The sequence below is a fragment of the Mobula hypostoma genome, chromosome 20 (assembly GCF_963921235.1).
Source record: "Mobula hypostoma chromosome 20, sMobHyp1.1, whole genome shotgun sequence".
Classification (NCBI taxonomy): domain Eukaryota; kingdom Metazoa; phylum Chordata; class Chondrichthyes; order Myliobatiformes; family Myliobatidae; genus Mobula; species Mobula hypostoma.
Window position 1 is genome coordinate 32,326,111 of NC_086116.1, and position 22,094 is coordinate 32,348,204.

General features: G+C 40.7%; 1 protein-coding gene across 1 annotated transcript in view; it reads right to left on the reverse strand.

The window, feature by feature from the left end:
- il17rel (interleukin 17 receptor E-like) overlaps positions 1-22,094 on the reverse strand; it is a 42,047-nt gene that overhangs the window by 12,126 nt on the left and 7,827 nt on the right. The window contains exons 2-12 of the mRNA XM_063072149.1: positions 21,658-21,691; positions 20,933-21,073; positions 18,446-18,555; positions 15,163-15,277; positions 14,220-14,264; positions 12,718-12,857; positions 11,363-11,431; positions 9,978-10,032; positions 8,060-8,226; positions 4,913-4,957; positions 3,733-3,790 (exon numbers count right to left, since the gene is read on the reverse strand). Of these exons, the coding sequence (XP_062928219.1) occupies positions 3,733-3,790; positions 4,913-4,957; positions 8,060-8,226; positions 9,978-10,032; positions 11,363-11,431; positions 12,718-12,857; positions 14,220-14,264; positions 15,163-15,277; positions 18,446-18,555; positions 20,933-21,073; positions 21,658-21,691 (979 nt within the window). The remainder of the gene's footprint in view (positions 1-3,732; positions 3,791-4,912; positions 4,958-8,059; positions 8,227-9,977; positions 10,033-11,362; positions 11,432-12,717; positions 12,858-14,219; positions 14,265-15,162; positions 15,278-18,445; positions 18,556-20,932; positions 21,074-21,657; positions 21,692-22,094) is intronic.

Consider the following 22,094-nt stretch of genomic DNA (forward strand, 5'->3'; position numbering starts at 1 on the left):
TTTTGCACAATGTTGCAGGTGTTTTACCCACACAACATGCAGGGAGATTTCCTTGCCTCAGGTCGTTATTGGCAGTTTTCTCAAGTTACTAACAAATCTTTTGAATTACTCACCCCACTTCAACCTTCACTGCACAGCAGCCCAAAATAAAATACAAAAATACCCATCATTTCAAAACTGGGAATTTAACTCAGCAATCTGAAATGTTGTTCCAACTTATTTAGTGTTAGAAGGGCTTTCTTGGTCCCAAATCTCAACAAATGTAAGGAAACTATTCAAATTCAGAGGGCATAGCAGTAAAAGTTATTACTCTCCTTGGATATCTATAAGCAAGAACATTTCACTAATATTTTGTTACTTATGTTGTACTCTGCTTGTCAATGTGGAATGAGAGCGAGTTTGTAAATCTGGTGGGTGAAAAAGAATGTTGGGATTGGTGAGGGTGGAGCACTGCAGGAGGGGTGCGGTGTGGGTACAGACCCACCCAGCTCTGAGACACCAGGCAAGGTCATTTGATTCCAAACAATTGGTTTATTGATCATTGCAGGATGTCTCTCTGGTACTTCCCAATCCCTCCCCTCTCCCTTCCACTTTTCCCAACCATGATTCCCCTCTCCCTGCCCCCTTCCCACCCTCAGTCCACAATAGAGACCCATATCAGAATCGGGTTTATCATCACTCACGCCATGAATTTTGTTTTTTTTGCAGCAGCAATACAGTGCAAAGCATAATACTACTACAGTACTGTGCAAATGTCCTGCGCACCCTAGCTATATACGGTACAGTATATGTGCCTAAGACTTTTGCATAGTACTATTTCTCAGAACACAGGAGGAGGCATCTTACCCACCAGGTCCACGCCAGCTCTCGGACAATTTCTTTCAGTCGCGGCCCCCGCTCATTTCCTAACAAACTGATTGTCTCCCACATGTCCCTCAGTTCCCTGTTGATCTTCCTGCCACCTACTTATACAAGGACAATTCTACAGTAGTTAATTAAACTAGCAGCACAGTTTTAGGCAATGTGAGGCATGTCTGTCTATGGCCTCCTCTTGTGCCAAAATGAGGTCATCCTCGGGGGGGGGGAGGAGCAACACCTTACAGTCCATCTGGGTATCCCCCAACCTGATGGCATTAATATTGATTTCTCCTTTCTGTAAACAAATTTCCTTCCTTTATTCCCCACTTTGACTCTTAACGTCTTCTCGCCTGCCTGTTACTTCCCCCTGGGTTCCGTCTCCCTTCCCTTTCTCCTATAGTCCACTCTCCTCACCTATCAGATGTCATCTTCTCCAGCCCTCGATCTTTTCCACCCTCCCTGGCTTCTCCTACCACCTTTCAGCAAGCCTCCTTCCCCTCCCCCCACCTTTTTATTCTGGCATCTTCCCCCTTCCTTCCCAGACCTGAAGAAGGGTTTCAGCCTGAAATACCGACGATCTATTCATTCCCATAGATGCTGCCCGGCCTGTTGAGTACCTCCAGCATTTTGTGTGAGAGATGTGCAACAAGAAAACAGATGAGCATGGGAAGAACATGCATCCTCCTCACAGACAGCACCCACAGATCAAAGCTAGGTCACTGTACAACAGCTGCACCATTCGGCCACAAGATAATAATCATGGGGTGCAATTCCCTAGAATCAGAACTTTTATGGCACATTTATGGATGCCTCGGTAGTGCAACAGTTAGCACAACACCATTGCAGCTCGGAGAGTCAGAGTTCAGAGTTCAATCCCAGCATCCTCTGGGAGGAGACTATTGTATGTCCTCCCTATGGAACATGTAGGTTTTCTCCAGGTGCTTTCGTTTCCTCCAAAAGTCTAAAAACATACCGGTTAGCTTAATTGGTCATTGTAAATTGTCCTGTAATTAGCTTAGGGTTAAATCGGCGTGTCATGGGTTGCTGGGGTGGTGCTGCTTGACGGTCTGAAAGAGCCTAGTCTGCTCTGGATGGATGGACAAGTAAACAAACAAATAAATAAGAAGACCATTCAGCCTATCACCAGCGTATTGACCAACATAAAGAGTGAATTAACCCTCTTCCCGGCTCTTGTTCCATGGTACAGCAAGTTACAACTCTTCAAGAGTTCATCCTTTGTTGAGTGAAATATTTTCTTTTCAAATCCTCTTTTATCCTGCTGCAAACTAATTTAAATCAAAGTCCCATTACTTGATTAACTTGATCCTAATGTAAGCACTGTTTATCCTACCTGGACTTCTAACAAATTTATATACGTCAGTTATACCTCTGTCTCCCTCACCTCAAACAATAACAACTCTACTCATAAATGCAGATCTCCAAGCTTTCCATCATACTCGGTTTATTTGTTGAGCTACCACAGGGAACAGGCCCTTGTGGCCCTTCAAGCTGCTCCACCTAGCAATCCCCTCCCCCATTTCATCCCAGCCTAATTACAGGACAATTTACAATGACCAACTAACCTACCAACCGGTATGTCTTTGGACTGTGGGAGGAAACCCACCTGGTCACGGAGAGAACATACAAACTCCTCACAGCCGGTGATGGGAATTGAACCTGCGTCACCTGTAATGTAAAGCGTTGTGCTAACCACTACGACACCGTGCCACCCCGGTGTTCTGGTCCATTTCTAATGTTAACACTTCCTTCTGTTAACATGTTGATTTCAAATGTCTGTGTAACCTATTATTTAAATTAAACAGTTCACCAGGGTTTGTTACGTGGCTATATTCCAAGGAAGAAACACTTAAGGAGAGCAAAGTGGAACATTAATTCTGGCATGGACTCAAGGCCAAGTGGCTCGTTCCTGCTCCGTGCGATCTTCTTGGACAGACCATCAGGATTGAGGATGGTATGCTTCACTCCGGTCTGTGAGGCCAGTCTAGGAAATGCAGATTCTTCTGCAGGTGGGCGGGTGAGGAGAGAGAGTGTGCCAGTTCACAAACTGTGTACCGAGAGCAGGGCTTCTGTGCGCTCTGAAGGTTCTGTCCTGAACACTCATCTTCCACTTTGAGTGGTTATGTAGAGAGATCCCAGGAACCAGTAAGAATGCTGCATATATTCAAGGCAGCTTTGAGAACAGCCTTGACTCTTTTTTTTTACCCCTGTCTATCTGATAATCTCTTCTGTGACAGAAATTGAGACACAATGTCTCCTGTTAGTATGGTTCGTTTATCCTTCCAACAAATTGGGAGAATTTTGTAGAGGCAACATTAATGGTACCTTTCCAGGGCCTTGTGGTGCATTCCAAGCACCAGAAGTGGACAGGAATGGCTCAGTGGGCCAAGTGGCCTAATTCTCCTCATATCTCTTATGTTCTTAAGCATACAGGAGAGCAGGGATTCACTGTTGTCCATGAGCCCTGTACCTAGTCTGAGATCCTGGTCAAGAAGCAACCTCCTTCACATTTGTCCAACACTCCATACAATTCCATGTAAACCCAAAATCTGAATTGCAGATGCCCTGCTTGCTAATTCTGTATGTGACGAATATAAGAGATTCTGCAGATGCTGGAAAGGCAGAGCAACACACACAAAATTCTGGAGGAACTCAGCAGGTCAGGCAGCATCAATGGAAATGAATAAACAGTTGACACTTCTGGCCAGGAGCCCTCAACAGGACTCAGAATTTGTGTGCAGTCAGGTTACTAGTAACAGAACAGATTGGAAATGAAACCAGAGATAAACATGGCTCAACGCGCTCCCCCCCCCCGTTCCCCCCTTGCATCACATTGTGAGTAAAGTGTAAATTTACCTGGTAAATATCCATAAACAAACGGACATCTGACCCAAGAACGTTTGTCCATGGTAAACTGAAAAATGTTTAAAGTATATATTACATATAGATTAGGGTGACATCAAACAAAAAGATGGCAAATGTCTGTAAAAGGCACATTTTTATATTTGTACTGATGAGGTAAAGGAAGCTTAAACTTGGGTGCCACAGTAGCATGGTGGTTACTATGATACTAATACTGTTCAGGGTGGAGTTCAGAGTTCAATTCCAACATCACCTGTAACAAATTTGTCGGCTTTCCCCGGGAGTTGCAGTTTCTCCCAGAATCCAAAGACGTACAGGTTAGTAGGTTGATTCATCATCATCGTTATGTGCCATGTCGTATGACATGGGTGATCACGGTCTAGGACCATGATTGTTCTTGGCAAATTTTTCCACAGAAGTAGCTTGCCATTGCCTTCTTCTGGGCTGTGTCTTAACCATCTGGGTGACCCCAGCCATTACCAATACCCTTCAGGGATTGTTTGCCTGGTGTCAGTGGTCCCATATCCAGGACTTGTGATACGCAGCCATCCACCACCTCTTCACATGACCTTGATCGGGGGGACTAATTAGGTGCTACACCTTGCCCAAGAGTGATCTGCAGGCTAGTGGAGGGATGGAGCACCTTACACCTCCTTTGGTAGAGACGTATCTCCACCCCACCACCCATAGTGGGTTAATGGGTTATTGTAAATTGTCCTGTGACTCAGCTCGGCTTAAATCACGGGTTGCTGGGCAGTGTGGCTCAAAGAGGAAGAAGAGCCTCATCCACGCTGTATCTCCAAAGTAATAATATTAATATACGTTATAATATTAATATAATATAAACCAGCTTTCAAGAAAAGTAAAAATACTCTTCCCCTTAAAGGTAGTTGAATATACAAACTCTTTTCTAATTTCTATCTTTATTGGTTTATTCTCAACTCTGTAGGTGATAATGGAGCGAACCCCCCAAGATCAAACGTTAAGGGGATTTATAGTTCAAAAGACTGAAACTATTATCCTGACCCGACACTTTGTTCAGTGATCTTGAAAATCTAGTGACAGCAGGCACAACAATATCCACCTCAGCTTTCCCGAGTTGGGCACGAGATAAAGAAAATCAGCTGCTGTTATGAATGGAAATTTGAGCATGAAAGTTTGTAAAATCTCTTACCTTCATGCAGAGCTTTGGATGCGGATCTATGCGTGAATACGTGACCTATTCACCAAAGATATTGAATTAGCCAATATTATTTACAAGAATTAACTTTTGTAAAGAAAATTATACATTAAAAATTCAGATCTACATGAGGAAGGTCATACAGTCTGTCTTTATTCATCCTTCCAAAGTGAACCCGAATAATGGAATGTTCAACAAGTTCCCAGAGAATTCTCAGAATTTTAGTGTTTTCATTCTCATAATTAACATCATTATGTACCATATCGTATGACGTGGGCAATCACGGTTTCCCTCCGTCTTTAATTTGCTTCAAATTCTTTTCTCTTTCAATGGCCATGATTGTTCTTGGCACACTTTTCTACAGAAGTGGTTTACCATTGTCTTCTTCCAGACAGTGTCTTTACTAGCCATTATCAATACTCTTCAGAGATTGTTTGTCTGGCATCAGTGCTCATATAACTAGGACTTGTGACGTGCACTAGATGCTCATCCAACCATCCACCACCTGCCTCCATGGTTACACGTGACCCTGATTGAGGGGCTAAGCAGGTGCTACACTTTGCCCAAGGGTGACCTGCAGCTAGTGGAGGGAAGGAGTGCCTTACAACTCCTTTGGTAGAGATGTATCTCCACCCCACCACCCATGTTTTCATTCTATCTACCATTAATGGTTCCTAATGTTCATCCTAACTTGGCTTTTACTGCTTCAGCACCCTGCTCATAGAGTCGTTGAGCACTACAGCACAGAAGCAGCCTTTGGCCTATCTGGTCTGTGCCAGAGAGTTCTTCTGCCTAGACCCATCAATTCACATTTGGAGCACAGTCCTCCATACCTCTCCAATCCATGGTCTACTACCTATTTTTGCAATATGGTACATCTTAAGATCTCCGATGGCTGATCAGCTGAAAAGTTCTGATAATGGGTACACAGCATTCACAAATGTTAATAGTCATTCTATAGAACACAGTGAAAACTCCTTCTACCCAATCCCATCTCTTCCAACTTGAATGGCATGGAGGCACAGCTGGTAAAGGAGCCGCTTCATAGCTAAAGCGACCATGAATCAATCTTGCCATCAGGTATTATTTGACTGAAATTTGCCATTTCTCCCGGTGACCATGTGGGTTGTATCCAGGACCTTCCAATCCCCCTACATTCCAGAGACGTTCCGGTCAATAGGTTTATCGGCCATCGTAATTCACCTCTCATAAGTACTTGAAAGGTGGAACTTGGGAAGAGGCAACAGCAACATGGAGAGAATATAGGAGGGAGATTGAAAATCTGGCTGTGTGGTGTCATAACTACAGCCTCTTACTCAATGTCAGCAAGACCAAGGAACTGATTATAGACTTCAGGAGAATGAAACCAGAGGTCCATGAGCCAATCCTCATCGTAGAAGCAGAGGTGGATAAGGTTAGCAACTTTAAATTACTAGGTGCTGTTATTTAGGAGGACATGTCCTGGGCCAGCACACAAGTGCAATTGCAATGAAAGCACAGTAGCACCTCTACTCAGGAGTTCTTAGTGGTTCGGAATGACATCTAAAACCTTAACAAATGTCTGTAGACATGTAGTAGGGAGCTTATTAACTGGCCGCATCACAGCCTAGTATGGAAACAACAGAAACTCCTTAAGCAAGTGGTGGATAAGGCCCAGTCCATCATAGGTAAAGCCTTCCCAACCACTCAGCACTTCTACACGAAACACTATCACAGGAAGCAGCATCCATCATCCCAGGATATGCTCTCTTCTCGTTGCTACCATCAGGAGGAAGGTACAGGAGCCTCAGGACCTAACCATCAGGCCCTTGAACCAAAGAAGATAACTTCACTTTACTTCACAAACCAAGAGAAAATCTGCAGATGCTGGAAATCTAAGGAACACAAACAAAATAATGGAGAATCTCAGCAGGCCAGGCAGCATCTATGGAAAAGAGTATGGTCGATGTTTCGGGCCGAGACCCTTCAACAGGACTGGAGAGAAAAAGATCATGAGTCAGAGATAGAAGGTGGGGGGAGGGGAGAAGAAACACCAGGTTATAGGTGAAACCAGGAGGGGAGAAGTAAAGAACTGGGAAGTTGATTGGTGAAAGAGATACAGGGTTGGAGAAGGGGGAATTCCGATAGGAGAGGATAGAAGGCCGTGGAAGAAAGAAAAAGGGGAGGAGCACCAGAGGGAGGTGAAGGGCAGGTAAGGAAATGGGGTGAGACAGGGAAATGGGGAATGGTGAAGGTGGGGTGGGCATTAATGGAAGTTTGAGAAATTGATGCTCATGCCATCAGGCTGGAGGCTACCCAGATGGAATATAAAGATGTTGTTCCTCCAACCTGAGTATGACTTCATCGCAGCAGTAGAGGAGGCCATGGACTGGCACGATGAATGGGAACCGGAAGTGGAATTAAAATGGGTGGCCACTGGGAGATCCTGCTTTTACTGTCTAATGGAGCGCAAGTGCTCGGCAAAACTGTCTCCCAAATTTATGTCAGGTCTCACCGAGATATAGGAGCACCAGACACTAAATGAGCCCTACAGACTCGCAGGTGAAGTGTTGGGGCCCTGGGTGGTAGTGAGGGAGGAGGTGTAGGGTCAGGAGAGGCATTTGTTTCTCTTGCACTCTGCTTCACTTGCCCAATCATTGAAATGTTCCTGCAAACAATAGACTCACTTTCAAGGATTCTTCACCTCACGTTCTTGATATTTATAGCTTATTTATTTATTATTATTATTATTATTTCTTTTTGTATTTGCACAGTTTGTTGTCTTCTGCATCTGGCTGATCACCCTAGTTGGCTGGTCTTTCACTGATTCTGTTATGGTTATTATTCTATAGACTTATTGAGTATGTCCAGAAGAAAATGAATCTCAGGGTTTATTTGTTGATATATATGTATTTTGATAATATATTTACTTTAAACTTTGAACCAGAAAGATGAACAGTTATGGCAAGGCAACATGATGGTGCATTGGTTAGTGCAGTTGCTTCCCTTCCCTCCTTTGAAATTATTCCCCAATATATTTCCTCCAGGTTACTAACAGATCAACTTGTAAACATAGTTTCTCCTTACTTACCTTGCCAAATAGGTCCTAGAAAAATAAAATGTGAGATTTTGTCATCTTTTTTTCTAATTCCATTCCTTTACCTTTTGTTGTACTTTTTTGTGGAAGGAGTTCTGTATATCAACGCAATTCTCTTCGCTTTCACCCATCCAACAGAGGTTAACGAGAACATCTACAGGGCAGGATGGTTGCCATGACAACTCCTGCAGTTCGCGATTGTATGTTAACTCATTCCAGAGTTCTTCCGTATCTGAGTCAGATATCAGAAAAAAGATTGAAAATAATCAGCATTAATTAAAAGTTGTTGAAATATAGTGCATTCCCTCCTCTCTATCTCAGCATTAAAAGTCAAAGTCGCATTTATTATCATCTGCACAACTACGTGTATGCATGAGTGCAATGAAAAATTACCTGCAGCAGCATCACTGGGACACAGCATCATATAAACAGTATTCATAATAAAATCATAAATTAAATATAAACTACATACTATTTTCCAAGTCAGAACACAATTGGAACAAAAAAAAGTCCATTTAGTGGCTGCCACGGTAGCGTAGCAGGTAACATGACGCCATTACAGCTCGGAGTTCAGAGTTCAGAGTTCAATCCCAGCATCCCCCAAGGAAGTTGTACGTTCTCAATGTGGAATGCATGGGTTTCCTCTCAGAGTCTAAAGATATAGTGGTTAGAAGGTTAATTGGTCATTGTAAATGGTCCCGTGATTAGGCTAGGATTAACATTAGGGGTTGCTGACAGCAAGACTTGCAGGGATGGATGAGCCTATTCTGCACTATATCTCTAAATAAATAAAGTGCAAAGTGATTAAAGTGGTCCCAGTGTTGCTTAAAGTAGTGATTTGTGTTATGCTGGCGAAATTCTTTTACATGACATTGCATCAATACGATGGCATTCATTGCAATTTCTTGGGCTTCAATACAGTCTGTACCAAAATTTTTTTATACACAAGTTAACTGAAGTAATAATCTAGTTATTCCTGAAGAGTAAAGGTTTAAAGGTTCACTTAATATCGGCAAATGTATACAGGATACAACCTGAAATTTGTACTCTTCACAGACATCCGTGAAACAAGAGATCCCATAGAATGAATGATAGAAACAAGGAAGCCCTGAAGCCTCCCTCCACCCACCCTTCGCACAAGGGTAGAGATCCTACTTTAGGCACTTTTGGAAACCTGATCCGGAACTATTGTGAATCATCACAGAGACCACAGACAAATGTAATTTTGGATGTAATCCATCTACGTTTTAAACACGTTGGCCTCTTGCACACAAATAGCTCTGAACAGGCTGCACTGGGATAAGGAAACAAAGCATCAATAGAAAGTCTCTCCACCCATGACTTGCATTGGAAGTGTATTACGAAAATGTTTCCAGGATTGAATGGCTTGTCACATGGGGAGCGTTTGATGGCTCTGGATCTCTACTCACTCGAATTCAGAAGAATGAGGGGTGACCTCATTGAAACCTATCGAATGTTGAAAGGCCTTGATAGGGTGGATGTGGAGAGAATCTTCCCTTTGGAGGGGGAGTCTAGGATCAGAGGACACAGCCTCAGAATGGAGAGTCATCCTTTCAGAATGGAGAAGAGGAAGAATTTATTTAGCCAGCGGGCAGTGAATCTGTGGAATTTGTTGTCACAGGGGGCTGTAGAGGCCAAGTTATTTGGTATATTTAAGGCAGAGGTTGACCTATTCTTGATTAGTCAGGGCATGAAGTGATGCAGAGAGAAGGCAGGAGATTGGCGCCAAGAGAAAAAGTGGATCAGCCATGATGCAATGGCAGAACAGATTCGATGGGCCAAATGGCCTAATTCTGCTCCTATGTCTTATGGTCTTATGTCTAATTGGACCCCCCCCCCCCCATTTGATAATCCATTTCATTGACTGCATTAGACACAACTCCCATCAGTATTCACTTTGATCACTGCTCTGTTTGGTTCAAATACACAAAAATTATCATTTTAGTAAGTTCTGAAACTTACAGTTTTTAAATGGACAAAGTTGTATCCTTCTAGCATCAGGAAGTACTGACCAGCCCTGGAAATATAACAAAGGTATATTCAGATTTCTCAAAAGCAAAAGAGAATACAAAATAATTAGGTTGGAAAACAAATTTTAGCTGCACTGAATGGAAATCTGAGGAGAATTCTATTGTTTGAAAATGTCAGCTGTTCTGCATAAATTCCTGAGGCTTACACAACAAGCATCAGCTATTTACATCACCCCTATCCCTGTGTGTCACCAAGTTGAGGAATTTATCATTTTTAATAACATCCAAAGTTCTTGGAAGTTCGACAGCTAGCAAGTCCTGCAACCCGTCAAAGATTTTGCAGCTATCTTATTTACAGTGATTGCTTTGGTTTACCCAAGTAACAATATTAAAACTCACAACCCCTTGCAAAGCCTTGCTTTTTTCATACTAGAATGATACTTGTCTGAAATCCAATTCTGGAAAAATAGAAATGGGGGTTGAAAATAGTAAGCTTATACCTTTTGGGTCTCTGCCCAAAAAAATTAGACTATTTATTCATTTCCAAACCTGCTCAGTTCCTCCAGTATTTAGAGTGTGTTACCATTTCTACAAATTGACAGCATGCGTAAGTGGCTTATTTGTGTTTGGAAATTCTAGCCGAAGACAACTTAAGTTGGCTTGCAAATTTTTATTGTGCAATTTTAGGAATTTTAACTAGGTCAGATTTTGCAACACAAATAAAGTGAAGAGAAAATTAAATATGCCGAATCATTTCAACAAAATATTAGGTTTCTTTTACAGTTACAGAACATCATACATTAAATAGTTGATTTAGAACTGTCCTTTATTCATATTAAAAATATCTTCAAATGACCACAGCAGCAGGGCTACCTCAATGCACAGACAGGGTAGTATCTGAGAGTATGGTTGACTGAAGATTTCAAGGGACCAAAGGGTTTCGACTATATACATATATATTTTGCATGGTTGTACTTTACTGACATTCTATATGTGCTGGTTATCTTGTATGTGCAAGGTCTAGGCCTCGGGCCACAGTGGAGCCTGTGCACTCCACCAGGGGCTGTGTGGTGTGGCATCCAAGCTGGAGTCAGTGCTGCTCCCCATTGTCGCCCCCACTCCCGAGTGTTCGCTCAGCAGAAGACAAGCTCTATTGTGGTTGACTGTACATTGATGCGCAAGTCTGCATTCTTCTATTGCGGCACCATTTTATCGTGACACCATTTGTGCTTACGCTGTGTGTGACTGCTGGTACTGCATTTTGCACCTTGACCCCAAAGTCACACTATTTCATTTAGCTGTATTCATGAGTATTCATGTATGGTTGAATGACAATTAAACTTTTGAATTGAATTGAATCGTGAGTAGTAGTCCTACCTCAATGCACAGACAGGGCAGTATCTGAGTATACTGTAAAGTGACATTTTTGGGGTCATCTTCCTTAATCTGCAAAAGAAAAGATATTTTACCAACTTCACAATAGACATAAAGTATCAAAATATGTGAAAGAAAAGTGAGTCAAATGAATACTTTGGAAATTCACCACGTCAGTGCAGAACCTGGACATGCCTAGATTCTTCCCGGTTACCCATTGTCCATGTGTCAGTGGGAAAAACTTCTGCCTGCCTCTAAAAGAACAAGCTGTGGGTCGATTTGGTGTCTAGGTATTCTCTGAAAAATTCCACTGTTAATATACCAGCAGTGCCTCACTGAAACTAGTAGGTATTCAGCCAGAATTGTTGCAAGTTATCTTTAAAATGTTTAAATTTGTGGCCAGACTGAGTTGTAAAATTATGAGTGATCTTATTAGTTCCCTAAGGTTGTCTTAGCCAGGGCGGGTTGGGGGGGAGGGAAGTGGGGATAAGCTCCCACCACCTGTTAAATGCTCCTAATGGTGTGCATCTCAAATATTCTCTGAGAAGTCCAGCTCCTGGCCTTTACATGTGGCTTAGCTACTAAACCCGGTGGAATCCTTTCTACTGACAGGAGATGGGGCAAAAGCGGGTTACTGGCACCTTAAAACCAGTCACTCCAGGCAAATGAGTCTCGTCAGCCATGGTTGGCAGCTCATCATAGAAGGAAAACTCTAATCTCAAACCTCAGCTGCCTCACAGCTATATCCACTCATGGGCAAGTCTTTGGGAGTAAACCCTGAGGAAAAATCAGAGGCTAGAGTCCCTACATTGAGTTCAACACTGACTGGCAACTCCTGCGATGCCACTGGTGCCAAACTGTATCAATCTCTGCCATTCCTTTGGATTCATCAGATGCGTTGGGGGGGAGGGGGGTGTGGCAGTTGCTGCATGGGCGACAGCTTGCTCTCCATATCTTACTGTCCTGGCTTGCTTATCACATAGACAGCTGGGTCAACCCCAGTGGAGGGCCTCTAGTGATCTTATTTCTGGGTTTGGAGGGATCTATGGCTGCTGCTTGCAATTGTTTTTTTTAAATTATTTTCTGTTGCCAAGGCTTAATTTCCTAACCTAATGAGAGTATTGTTAACCTGATACCAAGGCTGGAAGGTCTATGTGACATTTCTTGACCTTACAAGAGCTCAGTGCATTACATTAAAAAAATTGTAGATATTCCCATGTTCCCAATGAAAGCTGGTATCCCAGGTCTGGCGAGCGTTCCACTATGCTTAAACCACCCGGAACAGTCTGCTCATACTTTGTGGCCTATGCTTTCAGGAGAAATAAAATTTATATTGAAGTAAAGTGATGAACAATTACCGATGCACTCATTCCCATATCCTCACAGATAAACCATTTCAGGCATAAGCGCACATGGTAGGCATGATGTTCAGGGAAGTCCGAAACTTGGACCGATAATGTCTTCTGGTATTTGTTAATTTCGTAGTCTAATTTACCAACTGAAAAGGAAGAATAAATGGTAATAAAATTGTTATTGAAATCCTAACTGCTGATCATCAAGGGTAAAGCCCTCCCCACCATTGAGCACATCTACACAGAGTGATTTTGCAGGAAAGCAGCATCCATCATCAGGGACCCCCACCACCCAGAATATGCTCTCTTTTCATTTCCTCCATCAGGAAGGTGGTACAGGAGCTTCACACCACCAGGTTCAGAAACAGTTACTACCCCTCAGACATCAAGCTCTTGAACCACTGTGGATAATTTCACTCAACTTCACTCACCCCATTACTGAACTGTTCCCACAACCTATGGACTCACTTTCAAGGACTCTTTGTCTCATGTTCTCAATATTTATTGCCTATTTATTTATCATTAGATCATTTTCATTTGTATTTGCACAGTTTGTTGTCTTTTGCACATTGGTTGTTTGTCCATCCTGTTGGGTGTGGTCTTTTATTGATTCTATTACGTTTTTGGGATTTACTACTGAGAATGCCCACAAGAAAATGAATTTCAGTGTAGTATATGGTGACATACTTTGAATTTTACCAATAACTTCCACATCTCACCACTGAGCACATCTACATGAAACCCTGTGGCAGGAAAACAGCATCCTCTCCCACAACCTATGGACCCAGGGCATCTTCTCACAACCTTTAGACTCACTTTCAAGGACTTCTCATCTCACGTTCTTGATACTTGTTGCTTATTTATTTATTATTACTTTATTTTTGTAATTTGCACAGTTTGTTGTCTTTCTGCACTCTGGTTGAACGCCCAAGTTGGGTGGTCTTTCATTGATTCTGTTATGGTTATTGGTCTATAGGTTTACTGACAATGCCCACAAGAAAATCAATCTCAGGGTTGTATCTGGTGATGTATATGTACTTTGATAATTAATTTACTTTGAACTGTTTCTAATATCAAAAAACCCTACATTCATAATATCCAGTTTGAGAAACATAATTCATTCATATTAAATGCAAACTTTGGGAGAAGTACATATTTTCATTTCTTTGTGATATTATATCATTTTCTCCATGATGGCACTGAAAATTATGCTTTGGTGTCTTTACTAACTAATTCCCACACACTTCAGAATAAGCTTCAGCATGCCAGTGTCATGAAGAACCAGGCCAAACTATGTACTTCTTGACACGAGGAAGCAGGCAGAAACAAAATTAGTCTCCCCAGCAACATTAGGTTCTTTTATAAGACAGAAAAGTATATATTCCCTATTAATGCTTTAATTAAAGAGTATAAACTGAGGGGCATCTGGAATTAATCAGAAAGAAAGCGATTAAATATCCAAGCTTAACGACAAGAATTATAAAACACAGTAGATAATATTACCGTACCCATGCAAGATGGGATATTTCGTCCAATATCCTTATTTGTACAATCTAAAATTAGATAAGATGTCAATTAATTTCTTATGATACCATTATTTTACAAGAATTGTAGTCAACAATACTTTAATGTTTTAGATTTGCTTCCACTTTAGATCAAAAATCTAAATTTTAAAAGTTTTACATGCATCAATTAAAAGCTGTAATTATTTTTGTTGTCCCAAGGCTAAAGAAGGGTTTTAGTTCCCAGCTCATTTAACTTCCAGTGTTGATAGCTGACTGGCAGGGCAAGGGCCAAAGGTCAAACAGGAGAAAGCTGTCCACCAGGACCATGAGGGGAGTCAGCAGGTTTGACGGTGCTGACGATGTTTTAAGACCCCTGGGCCGAGACAGTTGCGGTTGTGATGTGATTGGTTAGAACAAAGGGGTAGAGGAGAGCAGCTCAAGTCCGAAAAGGTGTGGAATTATGCTTTTCATCATTTTCACTGGAGACGTCTTTAAAGTTAAACTGTGGAAACATTGTCTATTTTCACCCGTATGAAAAATTACCCAAAATTCAAGGACAAGCAATAAATAATGGATATTGAGTGGAAACAGGAACTTGGGTGTATGTTCACACATCCTTAAAGCCATCAAGACAGGATGAAGAAGTTGCTGATAAAGCACATGGGACACTATCTTGATTTGATATTCAGAGCCGGTTATACTAGAATTGTTTACAACACTAGACTGTGATTTCAGAATCAGAATCAGAATTCCACGACATATGCCAGTGACATTAAACCCGATTCTGATTTAGTCAAAAATAGTCATTTTAGTCAATTTAAGCCATGGTAGTGTTCACAATTCCACACCATCAACACAATAAAGAAACAATTACATCAGAAATAATTCAGTATTTATTGAAGTATAGCTTGATATGAGATAACACACAACGTTGCCTTATTTTTACCTTCTACTTGATGCTCTTGTTTCAGAAAAACATCACAATAGTGAGGGATTGTTTTAATTGCTACAGAATTATAGTCAGCCATTGAAGTACTGAAGCAATCATATTCAATAAACACCTGTATTGAAAGAATTACAAATATTATAGGTAATTAACTCAATTGAACATGTTCATGAAAACAGAATTTCACTTTCTAAGTTTGAATTAAACTTGTGTGGAGTAAAAGTTACAAAGAAGATTGAAGATTTAGACTAAAAACTCTTTGATCTTGATATTGCCAAACTCAAATCAGCTGAAGAAGAGAGATCTTCAAATGACAGATTTTTCATTGCAAGCACTGAAGGCAATGTCACCAAACGCTTGCTGTGATCTTTTAAGGTAAGCACCTTGGGAAATACTGTCTGTAAAAGAACCCGAGGCAGGAATCTGATACAACAAATTCAAAAAATACAAACCTGGCCACTAGGAACTTCCCTATTATTATCAAATTGATGACATGATCAATGAAAGTACTTCAAAAGAAAATATATCAACAGAGATAACGTAACTATACAAGTCTGGATGATAAATGTTAAGCTCCTTATTGTATGGCATTTAACAAGGTATGAAATTACAAACGTTTATAGTATTGATTCATTCATCTATAAAACTACTCCACAAAAGGTGAGGTGTGGCTTAACCCCCTGTCTGTTAGTCCTCTTTCCAAAACTAAATATCAGTATCTTACTTTTGGATCTTCAACATCCAATCATGACACCACCAGGTTCAGGAACAGTTATTACAGCTCAACCAACAGGTTCTTAAACCAGTGTGGATAACTTCACTTGCCCCAACATTGAACTGTTTCCACAACCTATGGACTCATTTTCAAGGACTCATCACCTCATGTTCTCAATATTTATTACTTATTTATTATTATTTCCTATGTTTTCTTTTGTGTTTGCACTATCTGCTGTCTTTTGCATATTGGCTGTTTGTCTGCCCTGTTGGGTGCAGTATTTCATTGATTCTATTATGGTTATTGGATTTACTGAGTATTATTTATGAACTGAGATACTGCGTGGAACAGACCCTTCCGGCCCTGCGACTCATGCAGCCCAGCAATCCGTCAATTTAATCCTAGCCTAATCACAACACAATTTACAATGACCTACCAACCAGTAGGTCTTTGGACTGTGGCAGGAGACTGGAGCACCCAGAGGGAGAATGTATTGGAAAGCATTGTGCTAACCACTGTGCTATCGTGCTGCCCTTGTCTGCAAGAAAACAAATCTCAGGGTTCTATATCGCGTCATATACGCATTTACTTTAATAATAAATTTACTTTGAACTTTGATGTAGTAATTAGATTTTAGTATCAAAATCTCAGAAGTGCAGATGAATCTCGGAATTTTATCTTGAGTAGCAATGAATCTATATCTTTGGTTGGGCTCTCCATAAATGTATAAAGTCAGAGAACATCTTAGGACTTTTGGAGTAAAGCTATTGTATTGTTTTCACTGCCCCGCCTTTAGTGATGTAAGACAGATGAATGATATGTTGTTAACTATTTTGCTGACTTTAAATAATTTCAGGAAATTCCAAACAGTGCAAAATTTGGATCCTTTCAGCATTACATAAAGTCTTATTTAACATGCCCTAGGTTAAACATTTAACATTTAACATGCTTGGGTCTAATTTAGAGGATACTTCCATTTCCTTCTCAAAATATAAAGTGTTGACATTTATTATTGAACTTATTGCTTTGAGAAGGAAATGTAACAATTATCATTGCAGATCAGAAGATATATGAGCAGAATTAGGCCATTTGGTCCATGTCAGAGTGGTGCAATCCATAAAATTATTACAGTATTGTGCAAAAGTATTGGGCACCCTAGCTATATATAGGGTATTTTTTTACACAGTACTGTAGTAATTTGTATGTAACAAGTTATTAAACTTGAGGTTCCCAGCTTGAACTAAATCCAGTTCTCACCCCCTCCCCCAGTAATAAATGGCACAATAGTTGAACGACATGCATTATCTTTGGGAATTGCGAAGAAGTTCATTCTGGCTTTGTCATCTTTTTCCCTGAGCACTTGCCATTAGTTGAACTTAGCTCAGTCCTGCAAAATCATGGATATGTTGAGGTTCTTGGCAGTCAGAGACACATTCCTGTACAGCAAAGTCCAAATGACTCAGTCAGATGGACAGTTAAAAATAATGAGAGTGAAGTTTAGAACTGTGTATTCCAATAGCAGCTTTTAACATCCTAAAGTATCTTAGGCAACACACACAAAATGCTGGAGGACCTCAGGCTAGGCCGCATCCACAGAAATGAATAAACAGTTGACGTTTTGGGCCACGACCCTTCTTCAGGACTGAACAAGAAAGGGAAAGACGTCAGAATGAAAAGGTGGGGGGAGGAAAGGGGGCTAGCTGGAAGGTGATAGGTGAAGCCAGGTAGGTGGGAAAGGTAAAGGGCTGGTGAGGAAGGAATCTGATACGAGAGGACAGAGAACCATGGGCGAAGGGGGAAGAGCAGGGTACCCAGGGGGACGTGATGGGCAGGTGAGAAGAGGTAAGAGGGCAGAGTGGGGAATAGAAGAAGAGTGGAGGGGAAGGGATTTTTGTTTTGCCTTTAGGAGAAATTGATATTCATGCTATCAGACTGGAGGCTATCCAGATGGGATACAAGGTGTTGCTCTGCCATCCTGAGGGTGGCCTCGTTTTGGCACAAGAGGAGGCCGTGGGCCAACGTATCGGAACGGGAATGGGGATCAGAATTAAAATGTTAATTTTAACATGGCGTCTGTTTTGATATGTTGAAATAGCAAACGGGGGCCTATATAAACGCGATCACTCCCAGAAAGAAGCACCAACAACTGCACACTGAGGATGAAATGTCTGCAAGCTAATTGCCAAGTTCAACAAACACCACAACATCAAACGCCTCAACCCGACCTACCAATATTCATCATCATCTGAAACAGCATCTGTCCTGATACAGAGACTACTCTTGCCAAGTACATTCATGATATCTTTCTTCGACTGCACACTTGCTGAAGTCACGATCGTGTGGGCATGAAAACAATTAAGTTCCACACTTTAACCGGCTATACCCGGGCCACTGTTATTCACCAAGATTTCTAACACAGTATCCCAGTTTTCAGTTTTCACTTCCAGCCATCGAAAATGTAATAGCTGGACAAACTTCTAGAGCTTGCAGTTTTATAGCAGAATTTTAATTGCATTAATTTTGTACCTAGTTTAATCAACTTCGAGAATTTTATAGTTTCAAACTTACAGGCTGTGCAGTAAACTTCTTATAATCGTTTCTATCGAACTTCACAGCTATGCACTGGGATTGATAGGTGCTGACTGATAAAGAGCATATCTCCACGCCACGGATGTGTTCTGGAACACAAGAACGGTGAAACATATGACACTTTGGTGATGACGGACCAGCTACGGGAATTCGAGGAGTAGAGGATGGTCTACTCTTCAGTGTTATCTTTGTACAATATATAGCCAAGGCATTTGAGGTTTAATGCATTCTAAAAGTGAGAATCTACCTAACCACATTTAGCCAGTCTCCATTCTGCAAGGCAATCAGTTAGCATTGGAATATAGTAAAACACTGACTGTTGTCCACCCTGTTGTATGCGGTCTTTCAGTGATTATCTTATGGTTATTGAACCCAGGAACTCTACCTCACCACTTTTTTATTTCTATTTTTGTACCACTTAATTAATTTAATTATTTAATGTATATACTTATTGCAATGCATTTTTTATCATGTATTGCAATGTACTGCTATCGCATAACAACAAATTTCACAACATATGCCTGTGATATTAAACCCGATTCTGATTTATTGGGAATACCCACAAGAAATTTTACTTTGAATTTTTTCCTCTTTTGTCTCCATTATTTTCCTCATTTCCAGTCCTCTCTAAACTGACCAAAAGGAAGTACACACAGGTGTAATATTCTAAACAGTATTCATTACTCATCCCTCCTCATTCCCCCATGATATATGGCACAGATTTTAGCTGAAATCATTTCACCTTCCAGAAAGAAAACGGAATAATGCTTTCACATCTGAAAGAAATTTAGTTGGTCTATAGACTTCAGCACTTGAGTGTAAGTGCTGAAGCACTTAGTGGAGTGGTTGAGGTACAGGAGCATTAAGTCCCACACTACCTGGTTCAGAACCAGTACAACCATCAGTTTCCTGAAGCAGTGTGGATAACTTCACTCATCTCAACACTCACTTCCACAACCTATACAGTCACTTTCAAACCTCTACAATGCATGTTCTCAATATTATTTATTACTTATACAGTCTGAGGTACATATATATGTATCTAGGGTGTTTGAGACTTTTGCACAGTACGGTAGTAATTTTATGCATTGCACTGTACTGCTGTCACAAAACAAAACAAATTTCATGACGTATGTGAGTGATGATAAACCTGATTCTGATATGAGTCTCTATTGTGGATTGAGAGTGGGAAGGGGGCAGGGAGAGGGGAATCATGGTTGGGAAAAGGAGAAGGGAGAGGGGAAGGAGCAGGAAGCACCAGAGAGACATTCTGCACTGATCAATAAGACAATTGTTTGGAATCAAATGATCTTGCCTGGTGTCTCAAGGGCTGGGTGTGCCTGCCCCTGACACTCCTGCCACCTGTCCCACACCCTTCCCACAGTGCTCCAACCTCACCATTCCCAACATCCTTTGCTCCCTCCAGATTTACAAAACTCGCTCTCAGCTTCACATTGACAAATAGAGTACTGTGCAAAATTCTTGGGCACCCAAGCTATACATATGAGCCTAAGACTTTAACACAATACGGTATACTTATTATCGTTTTTTACTATTTGCACAGTATGTCTTCTAATACACAGTGGCTGTTTGTAGTTCTTTATTGATTCTATTATGTTTCTTTGTAGCTACTGTGAATGCCTGCAAGAAAATGAATCTCAGGGTCACATATGGTGACATATACATGCTTTGATAATAAATGTACTTTGATTGGCACAAGTTATTTATACATTACCCAATATTTTAGTGAAATTACATTCAAATCTTTGAAGATGAAATAAGACAATTGGCAAAGTGCATTTCTTCATCATTAAAGGACTTTAAGAATAATTGTCTCAATAATTTCCATATTAAATTTCCTCGGAAATAAGTATTTCAGAATACTTACTGACAACAATGTCAGGCAAATGGATAGGGCAAGGCATATGGCTCATTGCCCAAAGAGAATTATCTTACTTATAAATCAGTCTGTTTGAATCAGAAAGGGTCATTTTAATTACTGAGTCTATTTTTTATAAAATGAAGGGAAAGGAAACTACAGGGAAGCCACGTACCTTGTCTGTAAAAAATGCAATGAATTGTATATGTAAAAATCAATTACAGTCATGCATATCATTGTAGTCACTAAGCTAGACTAGCAAGGGAATTATCCAGTTTACCACCCTGGCAGGCTAAAAGGCTGCCAAGATACTGTATTCCACCCAGTTACATACAGCTGAGGAGTGGTTAAACGCATGCAGGAATACATAAACAGCTGGAAAGAGTTGCGGATCTTGCCTTTTGCAAAGGCTTGTGCAAAGGTTACTGGTGGATGATGGAAAAACCAAGACATTTTTTTCCAGTAATGTAAAATAAAATGCATAAATAGTCTTCAGAATTATTTTTCTGCACATGGAAGCACTTTGCAAAGTGGAGTAATTTTAAGGCAATTCTCTATTCAAAGCAATTTTTAATTAAAAAAAATACCATTCAATATCAGTGTCCCCACAATGTTCAGTAATATGGAACATTCTTTTTCCTTTACACATTTCAACACTGTGGATATCTTGAGGTCCTCCAAGATTTTTGAGGGCAGGGATGGTGGTTGTTGGAGGCAGCTTCTGTAATCTGCAAAATAACATAACATACAGCATTTTTAGACACGTGTAGCACTTAGAGTACTTGCAGGGATGTGTCAACATTCGATCCTGACCTGTCCTGGCCAAATTCAGTCACGAGTAATATCTCATTGTCAGTGATGTTCTGGTTGCTGTTTTGTGTTACTACTTTTGGACAATTTTTGAATCAGGGCAGCCTGCACATAATGTACACTGAGCAGAACTGAACTGAAATGTGCCTTTTGATTTTGTGTTTCATATTCTGTGTTTTCCCCCAGTTTTTGTCACTATTGAGTGATTTTTTTGTGTGTGTGGGGGAGGGGAGTTTGATGTTTCTCTTTGAACAGGTTGGTTTCACGGTTCTTTGTCTTGTAACTGTCTGTGGGAGGACAAATCTCAGGGTTGTATACTGCAGACATACTTTAATAAAACATGTACCTAGAATCTTTGAAATGTATTCCATTTGAAACAGCAGCGTTATCTGGACAAGAAACTTGAGAGACTTGGGTTCAGACCTCATATGAGGAGCATCAATTTATTCAGCCATTCCAACAGTAACAATAAATTAAACAGAAATTTTTAAAAATTACTTACTTGAAGCTATATTTTTCCTTTTGCATTGGAGACCCTGAAAAAAAACAACAATGAATTAAAGATTTACCATACTAGTTGTGTGTGTATGTGTATCTGTAGTTTATCCACACACAACCAACTCTTCCTTTAGTGTTTTTTTTATATCATACAGCTGCAGGAACCAACCATTGCTCTAAGCAGGAGCATTTTACACAGTCGTTAAACTGCGCCGTACTTTAAATGTTTTTTCTCCTAGCAATATGCATACTATGAATACTTAGAATGAAAATTGAAAAGTCACATCCTTTTGATTTTATTTTTAATTGAAGGGTATAATGAAATACAGTGCAAAGTCAGGGCAGAACAGTAGCACAGTGGTGAGCACAGCACTTTACAGTACCAGTGATCAGCGTTCAATTCCCACCACTGCCTGTAAGGAATTTGTATTTTCCCCCCAA